This window comes from Pristiophorus japonicus, chromosome 22, assembly GCF_044704955.1.
Source record: "Pristiophorus japonicus isolate sPriJap1 chromosome 22, sPriJap1.hap1, whole genome shotgun sequence".
NCBI classification, from domain to species: domain Eukaryota; kingdom Metazoa; phylum Chordata; class Chondrichthyes; family Pristiophoridae; genus Pristiophorus; species Pristiophorus japonicus.
Window position 1 is genome coordinate 41,697,810 of NC_091998.1, and position 26,725 is coordinate 41,724,534.

At 47.5% G+C, this 26,725-nt stretch overlaps 1 protein-coding gene across 1 annotated transcript in view; it reads right to left on the reverse strand.

The window, feature by feature from the left end:
• LOC139234969 (pleckstrin homology domain-containing family A member 2-like) overlaps window positions 1-26,725 on the reverse strand; it is a 138,230-nt gene that overhangs the window by 75,764 nt on the left and 35,741 nt on the right. The window contains exon 2 of the mRNA XM_070865962.1: window positions 23,727-23,890. Coding sequence (XP_070722063.1) covers window positions 23,727-23,867 — 141 coding nt within the window. The 5' untranslated portion in view covers window positions 23,868-23,890. The remainder of the gene's footprint in view (window positions 1-23,726; window positions 23,891-26,725) is intronic.

A 26,725-nucleotide genomic window follows, 5' to 3' on the forward strand; every position in this document is an offset into this window, starting at 1 on the left:
TAATGTATGCCCCTGTGAGTAAGCTCACAGGTTTGTAGAGCTGTCGCACTACACCAGTCACGTGATGTTCACAAGACTCAATAAAACCCCAGCCAGTTGGGTTCGGGGGATTCACGATGAGGCAGATGGTTGTGAGCCTCGTGGATGAACTGGTAATGTGTCGTGTGATTGTTCATCATCATGATATCATCATCATAGGCAGTCCCTCGAATCGAGGAAGACTTGCTTCCACTTTAAAAATGAGTCCTTAGGTGACTGAATAGTCCAATACGAGAGCCACAGACTCTGTCACAGGTGGGACAGACAGTCGTTGAGGGAAAGGGTGGGACTGGTTTGCCGCACGCTCCTTCCGCTGCCTGCGCTTGATTTCTGCATGCACTTGGCGACGAGACTCGAGGTGCTCAGCGCCCTCCCGGATGCAGTTCCTCCACTTAGGGCGGTCTTTGGCCAGGGACTCCCAGGTGTCAGTGGGGATGTTGCACTTTATCAGGGAGGCTTTGAGGGTGTCCTTGTAACGTTTCCTCTGCCCACCTTTGGCCCGTGATTGTTAAACCATTGCTAACAAACCAACTAGTTCTTAATAGCAATGTGTTGGTATGAATTCTTAAGCCAAGAACCCTTGAAGCAAATACATTATAGCGGGCATCAGTGTGACTCCTCCCTCAACATCCCATAATAGACCACAACCATCCAAACACTGGACAGCCGAGTTTGTGTCAGAGTCAGGAGGATTGAAGTGACAGGCGGTGCTGGGATGTGAAGCCATTGCCATCCGATTGGGAGGCAGGTACGTGCCGAGGAAAGGCATGGTCGGGATCCTCCGCACAGCGGCTGGCGTGATGCCTGTCCTCTCGGCCTGCTCCAGGCCTGCTGCCAACCGGTAGTTTCCCCAGCCCAGCCACCCTTGGACTCTGACCAAGGGTCACGGAGTTTACTGCCTGTGTTTATTTGTCTGGTGTCAGCTGTGAAGAACGCCGGCAAGTCAGTGGAACCAATCCCGTGCACCATCGCCTACGCCACAACATTTTAGACTAAGAGGTCGATGCTGGAGGTCATGTGACCTGCCACCTCTTCACTGTTTGTTTTCACTCCTGAAGGTCGGGCAAAACATTACCGGTTACTGATAGGAATGTCAGTGATAAACCTCGCTATTCCAAGTCCATCTAGGATAGCTATGCAGTGGCTGCATTATTCCAGCAATCATTTACTGGATTTTCATTTTAAGTGTTCCAGTTAAACCAGAAAAAGCTGCAGATATGGGGCGCGAGAAGATACGACAAGCAGCAATGTGATAAATGAGCAGATATTCTCTTTTTAATGATGGTGATTGAGGGGTGAATGTGGGCCAGTACACCGGGGAGAACTCCTTCCCTGCTTTTCTTCAAAAACAGCACCATGGGATCTTTTACATCCACCTGAGGGAGCAGACAGGGCCTCGGTTTAACATCTCGTCTGAAACAGAACACAATTGGCTGTGCAGCACTCCCTCAGCACTGCACTGGGAGTGTTGGTGTAGATGATGGGCTCAAGTCTCTGGAGTGGGACTTGAACCCACAACCTTCTGACTCAGAGGCAAGAGTGCTGCCCACTGAGCCACGGACAACACCTTATACAATGGGAAATGAGTTGAAAGCAGTTATTTTTCCATCGGGCTCAGTTGGCCATGTTTAAGAAGATCGCAGTTTGCACCACAGGAACACCTCGACTGAAGTGCTGCCAGTAGCTCAGTGTCCGTGGTCCATTCTCAGTGTGCGTCTGAGGCCTAAAGATCGACTAGGCCCCACGTGAGTTCAGCCAGGCCACCAGCTGGGGGCGCTACAACGGCCTCCGCACTCAGCAGATGTGGGTGGGAAAGTCGCACAGGATTGGTCAATCCCTGCACAGTAACAAGTCCTGGAGAGCGTGTGTGTGACCCCGTGTATCAGTGTGTGTGTGTGCGTGTATCAGTGTGTGTGTGTGTGTATCAGTAAGTGTGTGTGTCTGTGTATGTGTTTGTGTGTGCGTGTATCAGTGTGTGTGTGTCTGTGTATCAGTGTGTGTGTTTGTGTGTGTGTTTGTGTGTGCGTGTATCAGTGTGTGTGTTTGTGTATCAGTGTGTGTGTGTGTGTGCGTGTATCAGTGTGTGTGTGTCTGTGTATCAGTGTGTGTGTTTGTGTGTGCGTGTATCAGTGTGTGTGTGTCTGTGTATCTGTGTGTGTTTGTGTGTATGTGTATCAGTGTGTGTGTGTCCGTGTATCAGTGTGTGTGTGTGTGTGTCCGTGTATCAGTATGTGTGTGTCTGTGTATCAGTGTGTGTGTGTGTCCGTGTATCAGTGTGTGTGTGTGTCTGTGTATCAGTGAGTGTGTGTGTGTCCGTGTATCAGACAAAAAGCAGGAAACTATAGACCAGTTAGCCTAACATCTGTGGTTGGGAAAATGTTGTAGTTCATTATTAAAGAAGCAGTGGCAGGACATTTGGAAAAGCAAAATTCAGTCAGGCAGAGTCAGCATGGATTTATGAAGGGAAAGTCATGCTTGACAAATTTGCTGGAATTCTTTGAGGATGTAACGAACGGGGTGGATAAAGGGGAACCAGTGGATGTGGTGTATTTGGATTTCCAGAAGGTATTTAACAAGGTGCCACATAAAAGGTTACTGCACAAGATAAAAGTTCACGGGTTGGGGGTAATATATTAGCATGGATAGAGGATTGGCTAACTAACAGCAAACAGAGAGTCGGGATAAATGGTTCATTCTCGGGTTGGCAATCAGTAACTAGTGGGGTGCCGCAGGGATCAGTGCTGGGACCCCAACTATTTACAATCTATATTAACGATTTGGATGAAGGGACTGAGTGTAACGTAGCCAAGCTGGTGATACAAAGATGGGAGGAAAAGCAATGTGTGAGGAGGACACAAAAAACCTGCAAAAGGACATAGACAGGCTAAGTGAGTGGGCAAAAATTTGTCAGATGGAGTATAATGTTGGAAAGTGTGAGGTCATGCACTTTGGCAGAAAAAAATTGAAGAGCAAGTTATTATTTAAATGGAGAAAAATTGTAAAGTGCTGCAGTACAGAGGGACCTGGCGGTACTTGTGCATGAAACACAAAAGGTTAGTATACAGGTACAACAAGTGATCAGGAAGACCAATGGAATCTTGGCCTTTATTGCAAAGGGGATGGAGTATAAAAGCAGCGAAGTCTTGCTACAGCTATACAGGGTATTGGTGAGGCCACACCTGGAATAATGCGTGCAGTTTTGGTTTCCATATTTAAGAAAGGATATACTTGCTTTGGAGGTAGTTCACAGAAGGTTCACTTGGTTAATTGCGGAGATGAGGGGGTTGACTTATGAGGAAAGGTTGAGCAGGTTGGGCCTCTACTCATTGGAATTCAGAAGAATGAGAGGTGATCTTATCGAAACGTATAAGATTATGAGAGGGCTTGACAGGGTGAATGCAGAGAGGGTGTTTCCACTGATAGGGGAGACTAGAACTAGGGGGCATAATCTTAGAATAAGGGGCCGCCCATTTAAAACTGAGATGAGGAGGAATTTCTTCTCTCAGAGGGTTGTAAATCTGTGGAATTCGCTGCCTCAGAGAGCTGTGGAAGCTGGGGCATTGAATAAATTTAAGAGGGTGATAGACAGTTTCTTAAATGATAAGGGGATAAGGGGTTATGGGGAACAGGTAGGGAAATGGAGCTGAGTCCATGATCGGATTAAATGGTGGAGCAGGCTCGAGGGGCAGTACAGCCTATTCCTATTTCTTATGTTCTTATGTATCAGTGTGTGTGTGTCCACCTGTATATGTGTGTGTGCGCGTGTGTCCCTGTGCATCAGTGTGTGTGTGTCCATGTATCAGTGTATGTGTGTCCATGTGTGAGTGTGTGAAAGAAAGACTTGCATTTATATAGCACCTTTCACGACCTCAGGACATCCCAAAGCACTTTACAGCGAATAAAGTACTTTTGTGGTCACTGTTGTAATGTGGGAAATGCGGCAGCTAATTTGTGCACAGCAAGCTCCCACAAAGAGCAACGTGATAATGACCAGATCATTTGTTTTTTGCAAGATCAGCAATATCATGGAAACGCCATTATCTTCAAGTTCCATAGCACTCTGACTTGGACATATCTCATAGTTCCTTAATTGTTACTGCTTTAAAACCGTGGCATTTTCTGCCCAACAGCCCAATTCTACAGTCTACACCCTAACTCGCACCGAGTCCCGTTCACCCATCACCCCTGTGCTCGCTGACCCTTCATTGGGTCCCCGTTAAACAATGCCTTGATTTCAAAATTCTCGTCCTGGTCTTCAAGTCTCTCCATGGTCTCGGCCCCCCCCCCCCCCCCCTATCTCTGTAACCTCCTCCAGCCCTACAACCCTCTGAGATATCTGTCCTCCTCAAATTCTGGCCTCTTGGGCATCCCCAATTATAATCGCTCCACCATCGGTGGCCCTGCCTTCAGCTGCCGAGGCTCTCAGCTCCGAAATTCCCTCCCTAAACCTCTCCTCCTCTCTACCTCTCTCTCCTGCTGCAAGATGCTCCTTCAAACCCACCTCTTTGACCACACTGCCCCGATATCTCCTTGTGAGGCTCGGTGTCAAATTATATATTTGAATACGATCCTGCGAAGCGCCTAAGGGACCATTTACTATGTTGAAGGTGCTATAACACGGCAAGTTGTTGTTGTGGTAGCATTGTGGGAGCACCACAAGGACTGCAGCAGTTCAAGAAAAAGGCCCACCCCCTTCTCTAGCATCCTCCGCATTCCAAGGTCCACGGTTTTTCCAAGGGCGTGTGTATTTGAAAACCGAGATCAGGTTGTGGTCCAATAAGTCAGTGTTGTCCAACACAAATTGCTGACTAGCTACAGGCGTGTCCATGGCGACACTGTTTTCATCACATGCACGAGTTTTAGTGAAAAACACCTTATATACACTCACACGATACCTACCAACAATGACGGACTGGAAGCAACCTTCTGGGCCATCGAGCCTGCCCTGCACGATTGCAATACCTTGTGTATCAACAATGGCCCGGAAATCCCGGCTTCCCCGGATCGGCACGGAGTGTGTACGGACCCGGGGAGGCATCGCAAAGGCTGGATTTTAGCGCACAATGCACACGCGCTGAAAACCGGCTTTTCCGATCTGTCAAGCTGGAGCCGAAAAATTTCTATGCAAGAACCTGGTGGTCCCGGAGGGGCAGCCATCCATGGGAAGCCCCCGACCCATTATATACACTCCCCACCCCTCCCAAAACCATCTGATCTCCTGGGAGAGGCGAGAAACCAGATTCAAAACCCAGGGGGGCGAAAGTGATTTGGGGAAATTTCTTGCTGACTCCCCTTGGCGATGGAAGCTCGTCCAGGAGAACACTCTATGTGGCAGCTACTTTTTGTCCGAGGTGATTTCCGCCACAGCCAGAAACCAGACCAGCTCTCACAGAGCGGTAATAGAGTAAATGTACTTCACATCTTAACCAGCATCTACCACCATTCGTTAACCAAGGAAGTAAAGCACTCGCAATCATCAGAAACACTCACATTCTTTGCTTTTCATCTTACCAACAAACACACAAAGAGGTTAATGATCACTCGCATACGCCGTGTGAATAAGAGTGCTAAGAAAGACTTGGATTTATATAGCGCCTTTCACAACCGCTGGATGTCCTAAAGCACTTTACAGCCAATGAAGTAATTTTGAGTGCAGTCACTGTTGTAATGTGGGAAACGCGGCAGCCAATTTGCACACAGCAAGCTCCCACAATCAGCAATGTAATAATGACCAGATCATTTTTTAGTGATGTTGATTGAGGGATAAATATTGGCCCAGGACACCAGGGATAACTCCCCTGCTCTTCTTCGAAATAGTGTCATGGGATCTTTTACGTCCACCTGAGAGAGCAGGCGGGGCTTCGGTTTAATGTCTCATCCGAAGGACGGCACCTCGGACAGTGCAGCACTCCCTCAGCACTGCACTGGGAGTGTCAGCCTAGAGCTTTGTGCTCAAGTCTCTGGAGTGGGACTTGAACCCACAACCTTCTGACTCAGAGGCAAGAGTGCTGCCCACTGAGCCATGGCTGACACAAGATCACAAACTCAATGACAAGTGTCTGTTTCTCATTGTTCATTCACAAATCAGAAATACAATTAGCCACATCTGGATTTGCAATTGTCCAGATGTGCATCGAGGCCAATGGTTCTGGACAATACAGCTGGTACACTTAGTTGTGATGTTGGTACAGACACAAGACGTGCTCTATGTTAGCTGGGGACTGTTCTTATTGCAGGAATATTTATTGCGGCTTGCGGCCTATAATGGTATTTGTTAATCCAAAATGTTCTGTTCCCTCCCCTTTTTGCCAGGCTTAGCTTCCTGCCTTTACTTCAGCGTTTCCGTCTGCAAGTTCTATCATAGTTTGGGGAACATCTGTCGCACTTCAATCACTGCTTCCAGTTGTGGATCAAACTATTGTTGCTCCGTTGGGTGAGCCACATTGTCCGCATGCCAGACACAAGACTCCCAAAGCAAGCGCTCTACTTGGAACTCCTACACGGCAAGCGAGCCCCAGGTGGGCAGAGGAAACATTTCAAGGACACCCTCAAAGCCTTCTTGATAAAATGCAACATCCCCACCGACACCTGGGAGTCTCTGGCCCAACACCGCCCTAAGTGGAGGAAGTGCATCCAGGAGGGCGCTGAGCACCTCGAGTCTGATTGCCGAGAGCATGCAGGAACCAAGCGCAGGCAGCGGAAGGAGTGTGCGGCAAACCAGTCCCACCCTCCCCTTCCCTCAACCACTGTCTGTCCCACCTGTGACAGAGACTGTAATTCCCGTATTGGTCTTTTCAGTCACCTGAGAACTCACTTTTATAGTGGAAGCAAGTCTTCCTCGATTTTGAGGGACTGCCTATGATGATGTTGCTGTAAATATTTTCAACAATAAAGGGAGTCAAGGGTTATGGGGAGCGGGCAGGGAAGTGGAGCTGTGCCCAAGATCAAATCAGCCACGATCTTATTAAGTGGTGGGGCAGGCTCGAGGGGCCAAATGGCCTCCTCCTGCTTCTATTTCTTATGTTCTTATATGAAATGAATCAGGCCTTCTTGAGGCAAGTTTCTTCACTTGCATAAGACAGGCTCAAAACATGCCATAGATGCCAATTTGTTACAGAACTCAAATTTTGAAGTGAAGTCTGGCGGTTTGAGATTTCCCAGAGTTTTTGCGTGTTTGAACTCCTGCGCACAATCGGGACTGGACTGGCAATGTCAGGCTTCCCGGCTGACACCGCCGGCGAGGGATCGCAAGTGGTTACCGTTGGATATTGAGCAGGGAGTATAGAATCAAAAACATTTCAGCCATGACGATTTCTTTTGGTGTGAGTTGAAGGGACTGACGGCTGAGATATGGAGTAGTGTAATATGCACAAACATAGGCGAAAGGAATAGCTATGGTCCAGATGTTAGCAATCCATCATTCATTATACATGACCTTTGTGATAGATTATACTCTTGGTGCTTGTAACATGAAAATAAACCAATTGGAGGCAGAACTGTTAATGGATCTTAACATTCATGGAATCATAGAATGATACAGCACAGGAGGCGGCCATTTGGCCCATCGAATCTGTGCCTGCTCTGTGAAAAAGCGATCCAATTAGTCCCACCCCTCCTGTTCTTTCACCCACAGCCCTGCCATGTTTTCCACTTCCAAGTATTTAGCCAGTTCCCTTTTGAAAGTTACTATTAAATCTGCTTCCACCGCCCTTACAGGCAGTGCGTTCCAGATCATAACACCACCACCTCCACATTCCCCTCCAAGTCACACACCATCCTGACTTGGAAACATATTGCTATTCCCTATCTGTCGCCGGGTGAAAATCCTCCCTCACAGCACTGTGGGAGCACCTTCACCACCGGTGGTTCATGGCAGCGGCTCACCACCACCTTCTCGAGGGCAATTAGGGATGGGCAATAAATGCCGGCCTTGCTGGCGATGCCCACATCCCAGGAACAAACAAAAAACACTAACAGTCAATGCGTAAATAATTTTCTCCTCATGTCATCTTTGGTTCTACAGCCAATTACCTGGAATCTGTGTCCTCTGATTACTGGCTCTTCTGCCAAACAGCTTTGAGTTCCCTTTTATGTTACCCGCTATCATAGAAATACAGAAATTTACAGCGCAGAAGGAGGCCATTTCGGCCCAGTGTGTCTGCGCCGGCCAACAAAGAGCCACACGGCCCTTGGTCAGCAGTCCTAAGGTTACAAATAAACCCATGAACAATGACGGAAAGGCAAAGAACACCCAGCCCAACCAGTCTGCCCCACACCACTGCAACACCCCTTGCAGAAACATAGAAACATAGAAAATAGGTGCAGGAGTAGGCCATTCAGCCCTTCGAGCCTGCACCACCATTCAATAAGATCATGGCTGATCATTCACCTCAGTACCCCTTTCCTGCTTTCTCTCCATACCCCTTGATCCCTTTGGCCGTAAGGGCCTTATCTAACTCCCTCTTGAATATATCTAACAAACTGGCATCAACAACTCTCTGCGGTAAGGAATTCCACAGGTTAACAAATCTCAGTGAAAAAGTTTCTCCTCATCTCAGTCCTAAATGGCTGAGCCCTTATCCTTAGACTATATCCCCTGGTTCTGGACTTCCCCAATATTGGGAACATTCATCCTGCATCTAACCTGTCCAGTCCTGTCAGAATACTATATGTTTCTATGAGATCCCCTCTCATCCTACATAAGAACATAAGAATTAGGAACAGGAGCAGGCCATCTAGCCCCTCGAGCCTGCTCCGCCATTCAACAAGATCATGGCTGATCTGGCCGTGGACTCAGCTCCACTTACCCGCCCGCTCCCCGTAACCCTTAATTCCCTTATTGGTTAAAAATCTATCTATCTGTGACTTGAATACATTCAATGAGCTAGCCTCAACTGCTTCCTTGGGCAGAGAATTCCACAGGTTCACAACCCTCTGGGAGAAGAAATTCCTTCTCAACTCGGTTTTAAATTGGCTCCCCCCGTATTTTGAGGCTGTGCCCCCTAGTTCTAGTCTCCCCGACCAGTGGAAACAACCTCTCTGCCTCTATCTTGTCTATCCCTTTCATTATTTTAAATGTTTCTATAAGATCACCCCTCATCCTTCTGAACTCCAACGAGTAAAGACCCAGTCTACTCAATCTATCATCATAAGGTAACCCCCTCATCTCCGGAATCAGCCTCGTGAATCGTCTCTGTACCCTCTCCAAAGCTAGTATATCCTTCCTTAAGTAAGGTGACCAAAACTGCACGCAGTACTCCAGGTGCGGCCTCACCAATACCCTGTACAGTTGCAGAAGGACCTCCCTGCTTTTGTACTCCATCCCTCTCGCAATGAAGGCCAACATTCCATTTGCCTTCCTGATTACCTGCTGCACCTGCAAACTAACTTTTTGGGAGTCATGCACAAGGACGCCCAGGTCCCTCTGCACCGCAGCATGTTGTAATTTCTCCCCATTCAAATAATATTCCCTTTTACTGTTTTTTTCCCAAGGGGGATGACCTCACACTTTCCGACATTGTATTCCATCTGCCAAACCTTAGCCCATTCGCTTAACCTATCTAAATCTCTTTGCAGCCTTCTAAACTCCAGTGAATAAAGTCTCTCCTCATATGTCAGTCCTGTCATCCCGGAAATCAGTCTGGTGAACCTTCGCTGCACTCCCTCAATAGCAAGAACGTCCTTCCTCAGATTAGGAGACCAAAACTGAACACAATATTCCAGGTGAGGCCTCACTAAGGCCCTGTGCAACTGCAGAAAGATCTCCCTGCTCCTATACTCAAATCCCCTAGCTAAGAAGGCCAACATACCATTTGCCTTCTTCACCATCTGCTTAACCTGCATGCCAACTTTCAATGACTGATGTACCATGACACCCAGGTCTCGCTGCACCTCCCCTTTTCCTAATCTGCCGCCATTCAGATAATCTTCTGCTTTTGAAAGTCCAAATACAGCATATCCACTGGTTCTCCCTTGTCCACTCTGCTAGTTACATCCTCAAAAAATTCGAGATGATTTGTCAAGCAGGATTTCACTTTCATAAATCCATGCTGACTTGGGCTGATCCTGTCACTGCTTTCCAAATATGCTGCTATTTCATTTTTAATAATTGATTCCAACATTTTCCCCACTACTGATGTCAGGCTAACCGGTCTATAATTGTCCGTTTTCTCTCTCCCTCCTTTCTTAAAAAGTGGTGTTACATTAGCTACCCTCCAGTCCATAGACTGTTGGAAAATGATCACCAATGCATCCACTATTTCTAGGGCTACTTCCTTAAGTACTCTGGGATGCAGACTATCAGGCCCCGGGGATTTATTGGCCTTCAATCCCATCAATTTCCCTAACACCATTTCCCGCCTAATAAGGATTTCCTTCAGTTCCTCCTTCTCACTAGACCCTTGGTCCCCTAGTATTTCCGGAAGGTTATTTGTGTCTTCCTTCGTGAAGACAGAACCAAAGTACTTGTTTAACTGTTCCACCATTTCTTTGTTCCCCTTTATAAATTCACCTGAATCTGACTGCAAGGGATCTACGTTTGTTTTCACTAATCTTTTTCTTTTCACATATCTATGGAAGCTTTTGCAGTCAGATTTTATGTTCCCAGCAAGCTTCCTCTCATACTCTATTATCCCCCTCCTAATTAAACCCTTAGTCCTCCTCTGCTGTATTACAAAATGCTCCCAGTACTCAGGTTTGCTGCTTTTTCTGGCCAATTTATATGCCTCTTCCTTGGATTTAACACTATCCTTAATTTCCCTTGTTAGCCACTCCAGACAGGGATGTACAATTGTTGAAGTTCATCCATGTGATCTTTAAATGTTTGCCATTGCCTATCCACCGTCAACCCTTTAAGTATCACTCGCCAGTCTATTCTAGCCAATTCATGTCCCATACCATCAAAGTTACCTTTCCTTAAGTTCAGGCCCCTCGTCTCTGCGTCACTCTCCATCTTAATAAAGAATTCTACCATATTATGGTCACTCTTCCCCAAGGGGCCTCGCACAACAAGATTGCTAATTAGTCCTTTCTCATTACACATCACCCAGTCTAAGGTGGTCAGCCCTCTAGTTGGGTCCTCAACATATTGGTCTAGAAAACCATCCTCCTGCACTACATTGCTACCAGTTTTGGTTAGCCCAATCAATATGTAGATTAAAGTTGCCCATGATAACTACTGTACCTTTATTGCACGCAACACTAATTTCTTGTTTGATGCTATCCCCAACCTCACTATTACTGTTTGGTGGTCTGTACACAACTCCCACTAGCGTTTTCTGTCCCTTGGTATTCCGCAGCTCCACCCATACCGATTCCACATCATCCAAGCTAATGTCCTTCCTTACTATTGCATTAATTTCCTCTATAACCAGCAATGCCACTCCACCTCCTTTCCCTTTCTGTTTATCCTTCCTAAATGTTGAATACCCCTGGATGTTGAGTTCCCAGTCTTGGTCACCCTGGAGCCATGTCTCCGTGATGCCATTAACTGCGCAGTTAATTCGTCCACCTTATTCCAAATACTCCTCGCATTGAGGCACTAAAAACATCTACACTCCACCCCAACCAGGCCATGTGATCTCCTGGGAGCGGCAAAAACCAGATAAAAACCCAGGCCAATTTAGGGAGAAAATATCTGGAAAAATTCCTCTCCGACCCATCCAGGTGATCGAAACTAGTCCAGGAGATCACCCTGGCCGTATTCTATTCCCTGCAGTACTTACCATTATATCTGCGCCGACCAACAAAAGTCATCCAGTCTAATCCCAATTACCAGCTCTAGGTCTGTAACCCTGCAGGTTACTTCACTTTAAGTACCCATCCAACCATCTCTTAAAAGTGGTGAGGGTTTCTGCATCCACCACTCTTCCAGGCAGCGAGTTCCAGATCCCCACAACCCTCTGCGTAAAGAAGCCCCCCCCTCAAATCCTCTCTAAACCTTCCACCAACCGCCTTAAAACTATGCTCCCTCCATCAATGGAAATAGACCCTTTATGTCCAGTCCCCTCAATATTTTGTACACCACGATGAAGTCTCCTCTCAACCTCCTCTGTTCCAATGAGAACAAACCCAGCCTATCCAATCTATTATCATAACTAAGATTCTCCATTCCATGCAGCATCCTAGTAAATCTCCTCTTGTGCAATCACGTCCTTCCTATAATACGGTGACCAGAACTGCACGCAGTACTCCAGCTGTGGCCTAACCAAAGTATTATACAATTTAAGCATAACCTCCCTGCTCTTATATTCTATGCCTCGGCCAATAAAGGCAAGCATTCCCAAGCCTTCTTAACCACCTTTTCCACCTGGCCTGCTACTTTCAGGGATCTGTGGACAAGCACTCCAAGGTCCCTTTGTTCATCTACATTATTAAGTGGCCTACCGCTTAATGTGTATACCCTTGCCTTATTAGCCCTCCCAAAGTGCATCACCTCATATTTCTCTAAATTAAATTCCATTTGCCACTGCTTTGCCCACCTGACCAGTAGATTGCTATCCTCCTGCAGCCCGTGACTTTCCTCTTCATTATTAACCACACAGACAATTTTAGTGTCGTGTGCAAACTTCTTATATTCAAATCTAAATCGTTGATATATAACACAAAAAGCAAGGGACCCAGTACTGAGCCCTGCGGAACCCCACTGGAAACATCCTTCCAGTCACAAAACATCCATCAATCATAACCCTTTGCTTCCTACCTCCAAGCTAATTTTGGAGCCAACTTGCCACTTTGACCTGGATCCATGGGCTTTAACCTTCATGACCAGTCTACCATGTGGGACCTTATCAAAAGCCTTGCTCAAGTCCATATATACTACATCGTACGCACTACCCTCATCGACCCTCTTGGCTACCTCCTCAAAAAAATTCAATCAGGTTAGTCAAACACGATCTTCCCTTAACATATCCGTGCTGACTGTCCCTAATTAATCCTTGCCTATCCAAATGCAGATTTATCCTGTCTTTCAGGATTTTTTCCAATAATTTTCCCACCACTGACATTAGGCTGACAGGCCTGTAATTGCTCAGCTTATCCCTTTTTCCCTTCTGAAACAAGGATACTACATTAGCAGTCCTCCAATCCTCCGGCACCATGCCCAGATCCAAAGAGGACTGGAAAATGATGGTCAAGGTCTCTGCTATTTCCTCTTTTACAACCTGGGATGCATTTCATCCGGGCCTGGGGACTTATCTACTTTCAAAGCTGCTAAGCCCCTTAATACTTCCTCCCTCACTATATTTATTTCATCCAGAATATCACACTCCTCCTCGATATCAGTATCTGCATTACCTCCTTTCCTTTGAGTAAACAGATGCAAAGTATTTGTTAAGAACCCTACCAACATCTTCCGCCTCCACACAAAGATTACCCTCATGGTCTCTAATAGGCCCTATCCTTTCCTTAGTTACCCTCTTACTCTTAATATATTTATAGAACATCTTAGGGTTTTCCTTAATTTTACTGGGCAAGAATTTCTCGTGCTCTCTCTTAGCATTCCTAATATCCTTTCTAATTTTACCTCTTATCTTTCTATATTCCTCTAAAGATTCTAAAGTATTTAGCCGTTGATATGTGACATGCGTCACTTTTTTTCTGAATCCTCCCCTGTTCATGGTTTCGAACACTTCTAACGAATCTCCCCTTAGTCTTCTAAGGAGAACAACCCCTGTTTCTCTTTGAAGTCTCACATCCCTGGCACCATTCCAGTAAATCTCCTCTGCACCCTCTCTAAAGCTTTAGCCAATTGTGTATTCATGCTGCCTCTGCCCCTTTAATCCCATGGGATTTGCAGGATCTTGTAGCGACATCGTTGGTGGTATACCACCAACGATGTCTCCACAAGATCCTGGGAGGATAGACACACCAACGTCAGTGTTCTCGATCAGGCCAACATCCCCAGCATCGAAGCAATGAGCGCGCTCGACCAGCTCCCTTGGGCGGGCCACATTGTCCACATGCCCGTCATGAGACTCCCAAAGTAAGCGTGACACTTGGAACTCCTACACGGCAGGCGATTCCCAAGTGGGCAGAGGAAACGTTTCAAGGACACCATTAAAGCCTCCTTGATAAAGTGTAACATCCCCACCGGCACCTGGGAGTTCCTGGCCAAAGACAGTCCTAAGTGGAGGAAGAGTATCCTCGAGTCTCATCACCAAGAGCATGCAGAAACCAAGCGCAGGCAGCGGAAGGAACGTGCGGCAAACCAGTCCCACCCACCCTTTCCTTCAATGACTGTCTGTCCCACCTGTGACAGAGACTGTAATTCCCGTATTGGACTGTTCAGTCACCTGAGAACTCACTTTTAGAGTGGAAGCAAGTCTTCCTCGATTTCGAGGGACTGCCTCTGATGATATGGTATGAATCCCATGGGCTTCAATTTTGCTAACAAGTCTATTATGTGGTACTTCATCAAACCCCGTCTGAAAGTCCATGTACACAACATCAACCACACTAACCTACTTTGAGCGCTGGCAACCTTTTAAGTACCATGACTACCTATTTTTATCCTGTTCAACTTCTCGACTACCACCTCCTTTACTGTGACAGTGGCAGAATCCTCTTCTCTTGTGAAGACAGATGAAAAGTCCCCATTTAGTACCTCAGCCATGCCCTGTGCCACCACAAGAAGATCTCCTTTACTGTCCCTAATCAGCCAAACCTTCCTTTGACTAGCCTCTCATTATTTATAAAAAGACTTTTGAGTTCCCTTTTATGTTACACGCTAATTTATTCTCATACTCTCCTCGCCCCTCTTATTTCTTTTTTCGGTTCTCCCCTGTACTTTCTATATTCAGCTTGATTCTCTACTGAATTGTATCAGAAAATAAGAACATAAGAAATAGGAGCAGGAGTAGGCCATTCGGCCCCTCGAGTCTGCTCTACCATTTAATAAGATCATGGCTGATCTTCGACCTCAACTCCACTTTCCTGCACTATCGCCATATCCCTTGTTTCCCTTAATATTCAAAAATCTATCGATCTCCGTCTTGAATATACTCAACGACTGAGCCTCCACAGCCCTCTGGGGTAGAGAATTCCAAAGATTCACCACCCTCTGAGTGAAGAAGTTTCTCCTCATCTCAGTCCTAAATGGCCAACCCCTTATTCTGAGACTGTGACCCCTGGTTCTAGACTCCCCAGCCCGGGGGAAACATTCTCCCTGTATCTACCCTGTCAAGCCCTGTAAGAATTTTGTATCTTTCAATTCTTCTAAACTTTAGAGAATATAGGCCTAATCTACTCAATCTCTCCTCATAGGACAATCCCCCCCCCCATCCCGGGAATCAGTCTGGTGAACCTTCGCTGCACTCCCTCAATAGCAAGAATATCCTTCCTCAGATTAGGAGACCAAAACTGTACACAATACTCCAGGTGAGGCCTCACCAAGGCCCTGTACAACTGTAGTAACACCTCCCTGCTCCTATACTCAAATCCTCTCGCTATGAAGGCTAACATGCCATTGCAAGGGTTTCTACCTCTATCACTCTATCAGGCAGTGAGTTCCAGACCCCTGCCACCCTCTGGGTGAATAAAGCAACTCCCCTCTAATCCTGCTATCAATTACTTTAAATCTATGCCCCAATCTAGGTACTGGCTCACAGAGACACCCCGGCCCATGTGCTCCTGAACAATTTAAATCTCAGTATTTTGACATTTCAATTCTTTGACAAGACTCGAAAAGCCAAAAGAGTAGGCAGGATTAGTCGTGTCCTTACACACTACTATAAATTCACACGAGGCACATTCTGGAGACAAGGTCACTCTGTGACCTGAACCTTTATTCACAGGACCAAGAAGTGATGACCCTGCGTGGGACCTCCCTTTATATACCTGGATGACCAGGTGAGGAGTGTCTCCCACAAGTTCACCCCCCTGTGGTCAAAGTGTGCATTTCTTAGGTGTATACAGTGTACAGTGTTGTTATGAGGTTACAGTTACATGAAGGTTACATACATGACAGGATGCAATTTTTTTGATATCAGTTCACTCTTTTCCTGTGAAGAAATTATCCTAAAGTTCAGATAATGTTCATAAACCACTCAAGCTAGCCTTGCTGTTTGTTCTCTGTATCCACTGGTTTCCTGCAACTTAAATTCAGACATCGGTGCCTGCAAAATGATATCTGACACTATCCGAAGCACTGATAAAGACTTAGCAAATCAGTCTGGCAGACAGATACAATTAGATGTCTAGCCAGCACTCAGGGCAGTAAGGGCAAAGGTTTAGGTCTGGCAGTAAGTCATTTTGCATGGCGTGGCATTGCTACTGGTTTGTGCATCAACACACTGGGCCAATATTCATCCCTCAATCAACATCACAATCATGGATTATCTGGTCATTATCACATTGCTGTTTGTGGGAGCTTGCTGTGCACAAATTGGCTGCCACGTTTCCTACATTACAACAGTGACTACATTCCAAAAGTACTTTATTGGCTGTAAAGCGATTTGGGAAGTCCTGACGTAGTAAAAGGCGTGTCTCTGTCTCTCTCTCTCTCTCTCTCTCTCTCGTATTGAGGATGATTTGCTTCCACATCAAAAAAGGATGAGTTCACAGGTGTTTCAATGAAGGACCTAATATTCCAGATCCCAAATTACAAGCTGAAGGGTGGAAGATGTCTGTGCGTGGATTTTTTTAACGTGTGGTGACCGTTGCACACCAGCCACCACACGGGCTTGACAGAGCTAGGTCTTGGTCCAGTGGCAAGGGTTAACCAGGACGACTGGAGACCAGCTCTGCTGCACGGTCCTAGTGCGCACATATATCGCAGTGTGGGCTGGCCCATGCTGCCCCTGGGCCCTCGCCTCTTCTGGGCCTCGAACTCACGGCTCTCCTGGACCTCGATCACGTCCCTCTACAATCTCTCACCGCTCCTTCGCCCCGATCTCGCTGCTCCTGCTGTACCTGCCCACGCTCCAGTCAGTGACCTGGATTCTGGTGACACCCAATCCAGTCGCCCCCCCCCCGGACCGGCTCGCGCTACCTTGTAGTGGTATGCCACCACGCTGCTCCTCCTTTGAAGGTCCCACACACGGAGCAGGTGAATGGCCTCTCCCCGCTGTGACTGCGTCGATGAGTCTCCAGCTGGGACGGTTAATTGAATCCCTTCCCAGTCCCCACATTTCCATGGTTTCTCCATAGTGCAGGTGTCCTTGCACCTCTCCAGGTTGGATGATCAGTTGAAGCCTCGTCCACACACAGAACCATCATCATAGGCAGTCCCTCGAAATCGAGGAAAACTTGCTTCCACTCTAAAAGTGAGTTCTCAGGTGACTGAACAGTCCAATACGGGAATTACAGTCTCTGTCACAGGTGGGACAGACAGTGGTTGAGGGAAAGGGTGGGTGGGACTGGTTTGCCACACGCTCCTTCCACTGCCTGCGCTTGCTTTCTGCACCCTCCCTCCCACACTCACTGCCTTGCTCACCGCCTCCCTCTCTCCCCCCCTCACTGCCTCCCTCTCTCCCCCCTCCCGCCCTCACTGCCTCCCTCTCACCCTCACTGCCTCCCTCTCTCCCCCCTCCCACCCTCACTGCCTCCCTCTCTCCCTCCCACCCTCACTGTCTCCCTCTCTCCCCCCCTCACTCACTGCCTCCTTCTCTCCCTCCCTCCCACCCTCACTGCCTCCCTCCCTCACTCACTGCCTCCCTCCCTCACTGCCTCCCTCCCTCCCTCACTGCCTCCCTCTCTCCCTCCCTCCCTCACTGCCTCCCTCTCCCTCCCTCCCACCCTCACTGCCTCCCTCTCTCCCGCCCACGTTTACTGCCTCCCTCTCTCCCGCCCACGTTTACTGCCTCCCTCTCTCCCTCCCTCCCTCACTCACTGCCTCCCTCTCCCTCCCTCCCTTCCACACTCAGTGCCTTCCTCTCTCCCTCCCTCTCACCCTCACTGCCTCCCACTCTCCCTCGCTCCCACACTCACTGCCTCCCTCTGTCCCTCCCTCCCACACTCTCCGCCTCCCTCTCCCACTCCCTCCTTCCCTCCCTCATCTCTTAACATCTCGGTCTTTGGCTCGCTGTCCATTACTAAAGAAATGATGCCTCTGTGAAGCGCCTTGCAACATTATTTCTGCAGTCGAAGCAAGTCCTTGTTGTGCCCCACAGAGGGAGATATCATCTTCAGGAGATATGGGGAGGGGGAAAAGATTGAACTGATAAAAAAAAAGACATGGCACATGGTGGCATTGCTTCTGATGTTATCTTGAGTAAAAGATGACCTGCAGATATGTCCTATCAGCTCCAAGTGTGTGTCCTTTATCCGCTTGTGCCAGCCAACTGAACCAGACAAAGTTCAGGTCACAAAAGCGTGGCACAAGCAGTTGCTATATTTGAATGAAGATGGACCGATGTGTTTCCGGGCTGGCACTCACACAGCTTTCCACAGCCGAGTTTAGAAATAGAAAGAGGTCCATTTTGTACCTGCACTGACCTGGCCTGGGCCACTGATGTTATGTTTGAGGTTTGTTTTCCGAAGACTTGTACACGTTTTGAACATTTTGCCACCATCTCTCAATCATTGCTCAGTGAGCTGCAGACACTGTGAATGTGGACTCATTCTGTTTGAAAAATGATAACTGAAGCTGCACCACAGAAGATAACAGGCAGGAAAGGGCAAAATGGAGGCTTTGCTGGCACCATTTGAAAGGTTTTTCACCCTTTCATTTTGTGCTCATTAAGACGAGGGGCATCAGTTCTGGGATATAGAAGAGTTTCTCCTTCGTTGTTTCTTGTCTTCGCTCAAATGCAAAAAGAAAGAACTTGCATTTATATAGCGCCTATCACAACCTCAGGATATCCCAATGTGCTTTACAACCAATAAAGGACTTTTGGAGTGCAGTCATTGTTGTAATGTAGGAAATACAGCAGCCAATTTGCACACAGCAAGCTCCCACAAACAGCAATAATGACCAGATAATCTGTTTTTGTGATGTTGATTGAGGGATAAATATTGGCCTAAGACACCCAGGGATAACTCCCCTGCCCTTCTTTGAAATAGTGGCACGGGATCTTTTACGACCACCTGAGAGAGCAGGCGGGGCCTCGGTTTAACGTCTCATCCGCACTCCCTCAGCACTGCACTGGGAGCGTTAGCCTAGATTTTTGTGCTCAAGTCTCTGGAGCGGGACTTGAACCCACAACCTTCTGACTCTGAGATGAGAGTGCTACCCACTGAGCCAGGGCTGACATGCAGGGCAAAAGGTGTTGCTAATCTTGCCTGACAATGTGCTCGAACCCGGCATTAGAAGATCACACCCGTGTGACATTGTCATTTCTGCACCAGTTCAAGGGGGGCTGCCAATGTGTGTTGTATCTTGGCCAGTTTTATAGTTTTGCTCAACCCACAAGGAAGTAGGTTGAAACCACCCATTTGTATTCCACTTACCAGTTTGTTTACCTTCAAAGCTGCATATGGAACGTGTCTCAACCCATTCGGAGCTGGTCTTTGTCTGTGAAACCACCCGAGTTATTTTGTCGGTGGTGACACCGACAGAAAGGAGAAGAAAGCTGGACTTATTCTCCTCAGAACAGAGATGGTCAATTCTGGGCATCACACTTTAGAAAGGAATTAAAGGCCTTGGAGACGCTGCAGAAGAGATTTACCAGAATGGTACCAGGGATGAGGGTCTTCAGTTGTGGAGGACCTCTGGCACCAAGCTTATGGTCTACAGGGCTGTAGTGATACCCGCCCTCCTATATGGCTCAGCAACGTGGACCATATACAGTAAACACCTCAAAGCGCTGGAGAAGTACCACCAGCACTGCCTCCGCAAGATCCTGCAAATCCACTGGGAGGACAGATGCACCAACGTCAGTGTTCTCACTCAGGCCAACATCCCCAGCATCGAAGTACTGACCACGCTCGACCAGCTCTGTTGGGCGGGCCACATCGTCCGCATGTCTGACACAAGATCCTAAAGCAAGCGCTCTACTCGGAAATCCTACATGGCAAGTGAGCCCCAGGTGGGCAGAGGAAACATTTCAAGGACACCCTCAAAGCCTCCCTTGATAAAGTGCAACATCCCCACCGGCACCTGGGAGTCCCTGGCCAAAGACCGCCCTAAGTAGAGGAAGAGCATCCGGGAGGGCGCTGAGCACCTCGAGTCTCATCGCCGAGAGCATGCTGAAATCAAGCGCAGGCAGCGGAAGGAGCATGCGGCAAATCAGTCCCACCCTCCCCTTCCCTCAACCACTGTCTGTCCCACCTGTGACAGAGACTGTAATTCCCGTATTGGACTGTACAGCCACCTGAGAACTCACTTTTAGAGTGGAAGCAAGTCTTCCTCGATTCCGAGGGACTGCCGATGATGATGATGGAGAGACTGGAGAAGCTGGGCTTGTACTTAGAGCAGAGGAGATTAAGGGAAGAATTAATAGAGGTTTTAAAATCATGAAGGGTTTTGATAGAGTTAATACGGAGAAACTGATTCCAGCGACTGGCTGACGGTAATTGGCAAAAGGTGAGGCGAGGTGTGGAGAACTTTTTTTTTTACGCAGCGAGTTGTGATGATGTGGAACGCGCTTCCTGAAAGGGCGGTGGAAGTAGATTCAATCGTTACTTTCAAAAGGGGGTTGGATAAATACTAGTTGCACAGCAATGGGCTCGTCCAAAGAGCCGGCACAGGCAGGATGGGCCGAACCATTCTATGATTCTAAAGGGAGCATAAGATCATCAGAAATAGGAGCCGGAGTAGGCCATACAGCCCCTCGAGCCTGCTCCGCCATTTAATACGATCATGGCTGATCCGATCATGGATTCAGGTCCACTTCCCCGCCCACTTTCCATAACCCCTTATTCCCTAATCAGCGGCAAAAAAAGTGATAACAAAGGCATGGATGACGGTTTCAGCAACAGGTGAGCTGAGGCAGGGGCGGAGTCGGGCGATATTACGCCTGGCTTGGAAATATATCGGCCGGTCCTTTGTCGTCGCTGGGTCAAAATCCTGGAACTCCCTCCCTAACAGCATTGTGGGAGCACCTTCACCATCATCATAGAAATCGAAGAAGACTTGCTTCCACTCTAAAAGTGACTGTACCGCACTGTGGGAGTACCTTCACCACAAGGACTGCAGCGGCTCAAGGACAATTGGGGTGGAATTAGGCGCTCCTGGCGATAGAGCAGATACGGAGTCGGAAGCTCATCTCGGGGTCAAGCTTACGAACTGCCCTGTCCAGCCTCAGACAGATGCCAGACTGGCTTTGTTTGACAGCGCTCCTTTGAAACGTCGAAGGCACTACATAAATGCAACGTGACGTTTTCTTGCAACAGGGCCATTTGCACGACAATGCTGGAAATCGAAAGACAGATGGGCACCGCGTGGACCCATCATAAACTCGAACTGCACTTGTTGGAGCTGGGCAGAAATAGACATGGCGGATTTACAATTAGTGTGGTAATCCGAAACACACTTTGATTTTCTCTGGACCCTAACAGTATCCAGATGAGAGATGATGTCACACACCTTATTAATCAATTGCATTTCATTTGGGTATTAAATCACTTTGTTTGTGACACATCAAAAAAAAAAATCCAACATTGCGGACCGAGTGCAGGATTTGCATCAGTCACTTGGGATAATGCACTCCGGCTGTTGTCAAATCAAGCATTCATCATTTCTGGAGCAAATTCATTCATTTTGAGAGCAAGATGAAGACGTTCTGTCAAAGAAGAAAATAATGGCTAACCAATACCAGGGGTTGAAATTCAAGGTGCCCCAGTGATACTTGGCTTTCCGGCTTGGTGCGTTTCAAACCTGATGTCGCTACACTTTTTATCATCTGAAGATCATTACCGGTAAATGAACCTACTTCAAAGCACATATGTTGAAATTCGGCAGTTCCTATCCCTGATAAAAAAATCACTGCACTCTTTTGCATGGGACATTTTCAATCTCCCCGTGGTGGAAATGTAGAGATATTTTTTTAATTGGCAGATTTTAGAGGGTGAAAATTGTCAGCGGCTTTGAAAAGCTGCCCTGGCAAGAATATGTATGTCAATTCTTCAGCAGCATCTCCCAAACCCCATGACCTCTACCATCTAGAAGGACAAGGGCAGCAGGCGCATGGGAACACCACCACCTCCACGTTCCCTTCCCAAGTCACGTGCCTGATTTGGAAATATATCATCGTTCCTTCATCGTCGCTGGGTCAAAATCCTGGAACTCCCTCCCTAACAGCACCTTCAGCATCACCATAGGCAGTCCCTCGAGATCGAGGAAGATGTGCTTCCACTCTAAAAGTGGCTGTACAGCACAGTGGGAGCACACGGACTGCAGCGGTTCAAGGCGGCAGCTCACCACCACCTTCTCGAGGGCGATTAGGGATGGGCAATAAATGCCGGCCTGGCCAGCGATGCCCGCATCCCATGAACTAATAAAACAATATTTCCCAAATTTTGATCTCTAGGTAACTCTAACAACCATATTTATAATTTTCCTCAATTGGATATTTTTTACACTGTAGCTTGAATGTCTCCGCTGTAGGCAATGCAGTCAGTAATAGAGTGAGATTGGGACCAGAAGACAATCAAGGTGAGTTCCGTGCAAGAGTATAATTATTACTGGAGCAGCAAGAATTGGCCAGACAGGGTCAGTCAGGAATAATCATAAATCGCCTGGCTCTGGTTGGGGTGGAGTGTAGAATGTTTCGGTGCAAGGGGTGTCGCAGTTGTGTGAGGCGGACTGGTTGGGCTGGGTGCTTTTTACCTTTCCGTCTTTGTACATAGGTTTATATGTCAGGGCTGCTGACCAAGGGCCGTGCGGCTCTTTGTCGGCCGGCGCGGACACGATGGGCCGAAATGGCCTCCTTCTGCGCTGTAAATTTCTATGTTTCTGTAGAAGCTTACAGCACAGAACAGGACCACCCGACACATTACATCGAGCAATCCCAAATTAATCCTACTCCCCGCACTCTCCCCGTAACAATTTGCTTCAAATATTTATTCTTTTTTCCCTTTACTAAAAGCAGAATTTTATTCCCTGGAACATAAAGGGTTAGGAGGTGATTTGACGGAAGTTTTTAGGATTTTGAAAGGAAACGATAGGGTAGATAGAGACATTTTCCGCTGGTTGAGGCGGGGGCTCTAGGACCAGGAGACATAACCTTAAAATCCGAGCCAGGCCATTCAGGAGAGAAGTTGGGAAACACTTATTCACGCAAAGGGTGGGAGCAGTGTGCACACAAAGCAGTAGATGCGAGCTCAGTTCATCATTTTAAATCTGAGATTGACAGATTTTGTCGAGCTAAAGATATAAAAGGATGTGGGGCCAAGGCGGGTGGGTGGAGTTAAGATACAGATCAGCCGTGATCGCATTGAAGGACGGGACAGGCTCGAGGGGCTGAGTGGCCTGCTCCTGCTCTGATCACTGAAAGACGCAATGATCTTTGCCTCAACCATTCCCTGTGGCAATACTCCAACAGCATTGTGCGTAATAAATCTTTCCCCTCTCTCTCCGAATGAGTGTTTTCAGTGTGCACTGTTGAGAATGCAGGAACTATGGGCGTTCAGTCGTTGCCCTATCTATGCAGATTGGTGATCAGTAAGCTGGAGGTGACTGTAAGGTGTCGAAGTCCAGACCAGTATAAACAATGCTTCCAATGTTCTCACAGCTTGTTTTACCAAAACATTACAGCAGCCCTATACACACAAGATGACACACCACAAACAACGATGTCACGGAAACAAACCTGGGGGTTGTCCATGTACCACAACAGCGCATTGTCCGACGTGTCCAAAATAAAGTATCGCCGTAAAAACTTCCCACTGCCTTCATTCTCCTCAATGTCCAGGAACCCACAAACACGACTGTAACGATCGACATATGGCATTTCTGTCCTCACTAATCATCACACTGTGGAAGAAATAATACCAGGCGTTAAATGTCCATCATCGCGTTTCACCAGTGTACCATAAATTGAAAAAATTTTTAACATGAATGACAATATTCATTACCACGTCGCAAATAATTCTTTGTGATATGACATTATAAATGATTGTTACGTCTCTTACAGGAAAAACAGTCAACATGCAGTGGAAGCAGTTCAGGATTATTCAAATGATGATTGGAGGTTCTCCTTGTTGTGATCATTCTGATAAATGGTTTTGTTACAATGAATCCTCCCCTATCTCTGTAATCTCCTTCAGCCCTCACAACAACCTCCCCCGCCCCCCCCTCCCCCAGATATCTGTACTCTTCAAATTCTGACCTCGAGCATCCCTGATTATAATCGCTCAACCATCGCTGGCCGTGCCTTCAGCCGTCTAGGTCCAAAGCTCTGGAACTCCCTCCCTAAACCTCTCCGTCTCTCTACCTCTCCACCTCTCTCTCCTCCTTTAAGACTCTCCTGAAAACCTCCCATTTTGACCAAGCTTTTGGTCATCTGCCATAATTTCTGCTTATGTGGCTTGGTGTGAAATTTTTGTTTTATAACACTCCTGTGAAGCGCCTTGGAACGTTTTGCTACGTTAAAGGCACTATATAAAGGCAAGTTGTTGTTGCTGTTGAATAGTGCACTCAGTTCTGTCCTTTCAATGTCCTACCCTCTAACTCTCAGGTACACAGACTTTTGCCCATTATTCCCATTTCATTGCATTCTCAACTTGTGACTGAAATTTCTTTTCCTGATCCTACAAAGCTTTCAAAAGGTGTCCCATTGGAACATAGCAACAGGAGTAGCCCAATCAGCCCCTCGAGCCCGTTCCGCCATTCAATGAGATCGTGGCTGATCTGTATCTCAACACCATTTACGCACTTTCGTTCCGTAACCCTGCAGCAACTCGCCAAGGCTTCTTCGGCAGCACTTCCCAAACCCACAACCTCCACTACTGAGAAGGACAAAGGCAGCGGGTGCATGGGAACACCATCACCTCCACGTTCCCCTCCGAGTCACACACCATCCCGACTTGGAAATATTTCACCTTCATCGTCGCTGGGTCAAAATCCTGGAACTTCCTCCCGAACTGTGGGAGTACCTTCACCACACGGACTGCAGCGGTTCAAGAAGGCGGCTCACCACCACCTTCTCCAGGGGCAATTAGGGATGGGCAATAAATGCCGGCCTTGCCAGCGACGTCCACATCCCATAAATGAACAAACATTTATCAATCTCAGTTTTGAAACATTGCGTCAAAGTCTCATAACACAATCTGAGTTTGCCCGTCTCAAAGAGGAATGGAGCGGAGGCAGAAACTATTCCAGTGGGGCTCGTGATGCCCTGGTTGAGGGGGATTGATGGTGAGCCCAGTAGTGTAATTTATGCACCTGTAAGTATGCTCAGGTTTGTAGAGCTGTTGCCCATCTTGCCTGCCGGAGGAAGGTGGGGTCCCCAATGGAGTGCTCTCTACGCAGGAGTCCTTCCTTTATTTATTGGGGACTTGGCCTGGAGGGTGTTGCACGGAGCAGTCCCGTGCAATAGGTTTTTAAGTCGGTTCATGGGCTCCCAGGCCGCCTGTAATTTCTGCGGTCTAGAAGAATCCGTGTTCCACGTTTATGTTGAGTGTGCGAGGTTGCAGCCCCTATTCCGTTATTTGAAGGGGCTGCTCCTCAAATTCTGGCTGCACTTCAGTCCCATGTTCCTGATCTTTGGGCACCCTGTGCGGAGGGGAGCAGGCAGGTCGGAAGGCCTCCTCGTGGGCCTGCTCCTGGGCATGGCCAAGGGGGCCATTAACAGGGCCAGACAGCGGGCGGTCAAGGGGGTCGTTCAGCCCGACTGCCTGTCTTTCTTTCACGGTTACATCCGAGCCAGGGTGTCCCTGGAGATGGAGCACGCGGTGTCCACCGGTAAGCTCACGGCCTTCCGCAAGAGGTGGGCGCCGGAGGGACTGGAGTGCATCATCACCCCCGGCAACCAAATTTTAATTTGATCCATTAATATTAAAAGTTTAATTTGTTTAATTTGTCAGTTTTAGTGCCCCTTTAATAAGGGGGCATTTGAATTATGGTTTTACAAAAATAGTTGTGGAGCTGTTGCATTGTGAGTGGCTTAGCCAGTCATGTGATGTTCACAAGACTCAATAAAACCCCAGCCAGTTGGGTCTAGGTCATCCACGATGAGGTATGCAGTTGTGAACCTGGTGGATGAGCTGGTAATGTGCGGTGTGATTGTTAAACCTTTGTTAATAAACCAACTAGTTCTGAACAGCAATGTGTTGCTATGAATTCTGAAGCAAAGAACCCATGAAGCAAATACATTACAAGTGTTTTGTGAGGATGTCTTCCTTAGATTTGAACTTAGATTTGCAACTTTAGGTGTGGGCTTCATCAATATCAATGGAATAGGCTTATACATCCTGACCTTTGGAAAGATTTCAAATGCTGAGTAGGATATGCGCACATCATAAGTGAGGAAGGATCGGTCCTTCAACAGTTAAAAAAGTCTGGAAAAGAAAGCATTTAATTTATTTTGTTGGTGAAAATTGAAAACTCAGCATTGAGGGTTTCAAAGTACATCTTAGACCTAGTACTCCAACCCCACACATGGGGTCAAAGTCCCTGTCCACTGTTAATGTGTGTAATGTAGCTGACGTATAATTAACAATTCAACAGCTGGCTGGCCAACCACTTTTGAGTATTCTCTTTGCACCTTGTGCATTGTGGCTATACAATGCAGGGTCGGGAAAGTCTGCTCCTGTATAACATTGTGTGTCTCAGGGGGCAGCATCCTTGCCTGAGTCAGAAGGTTGTGCG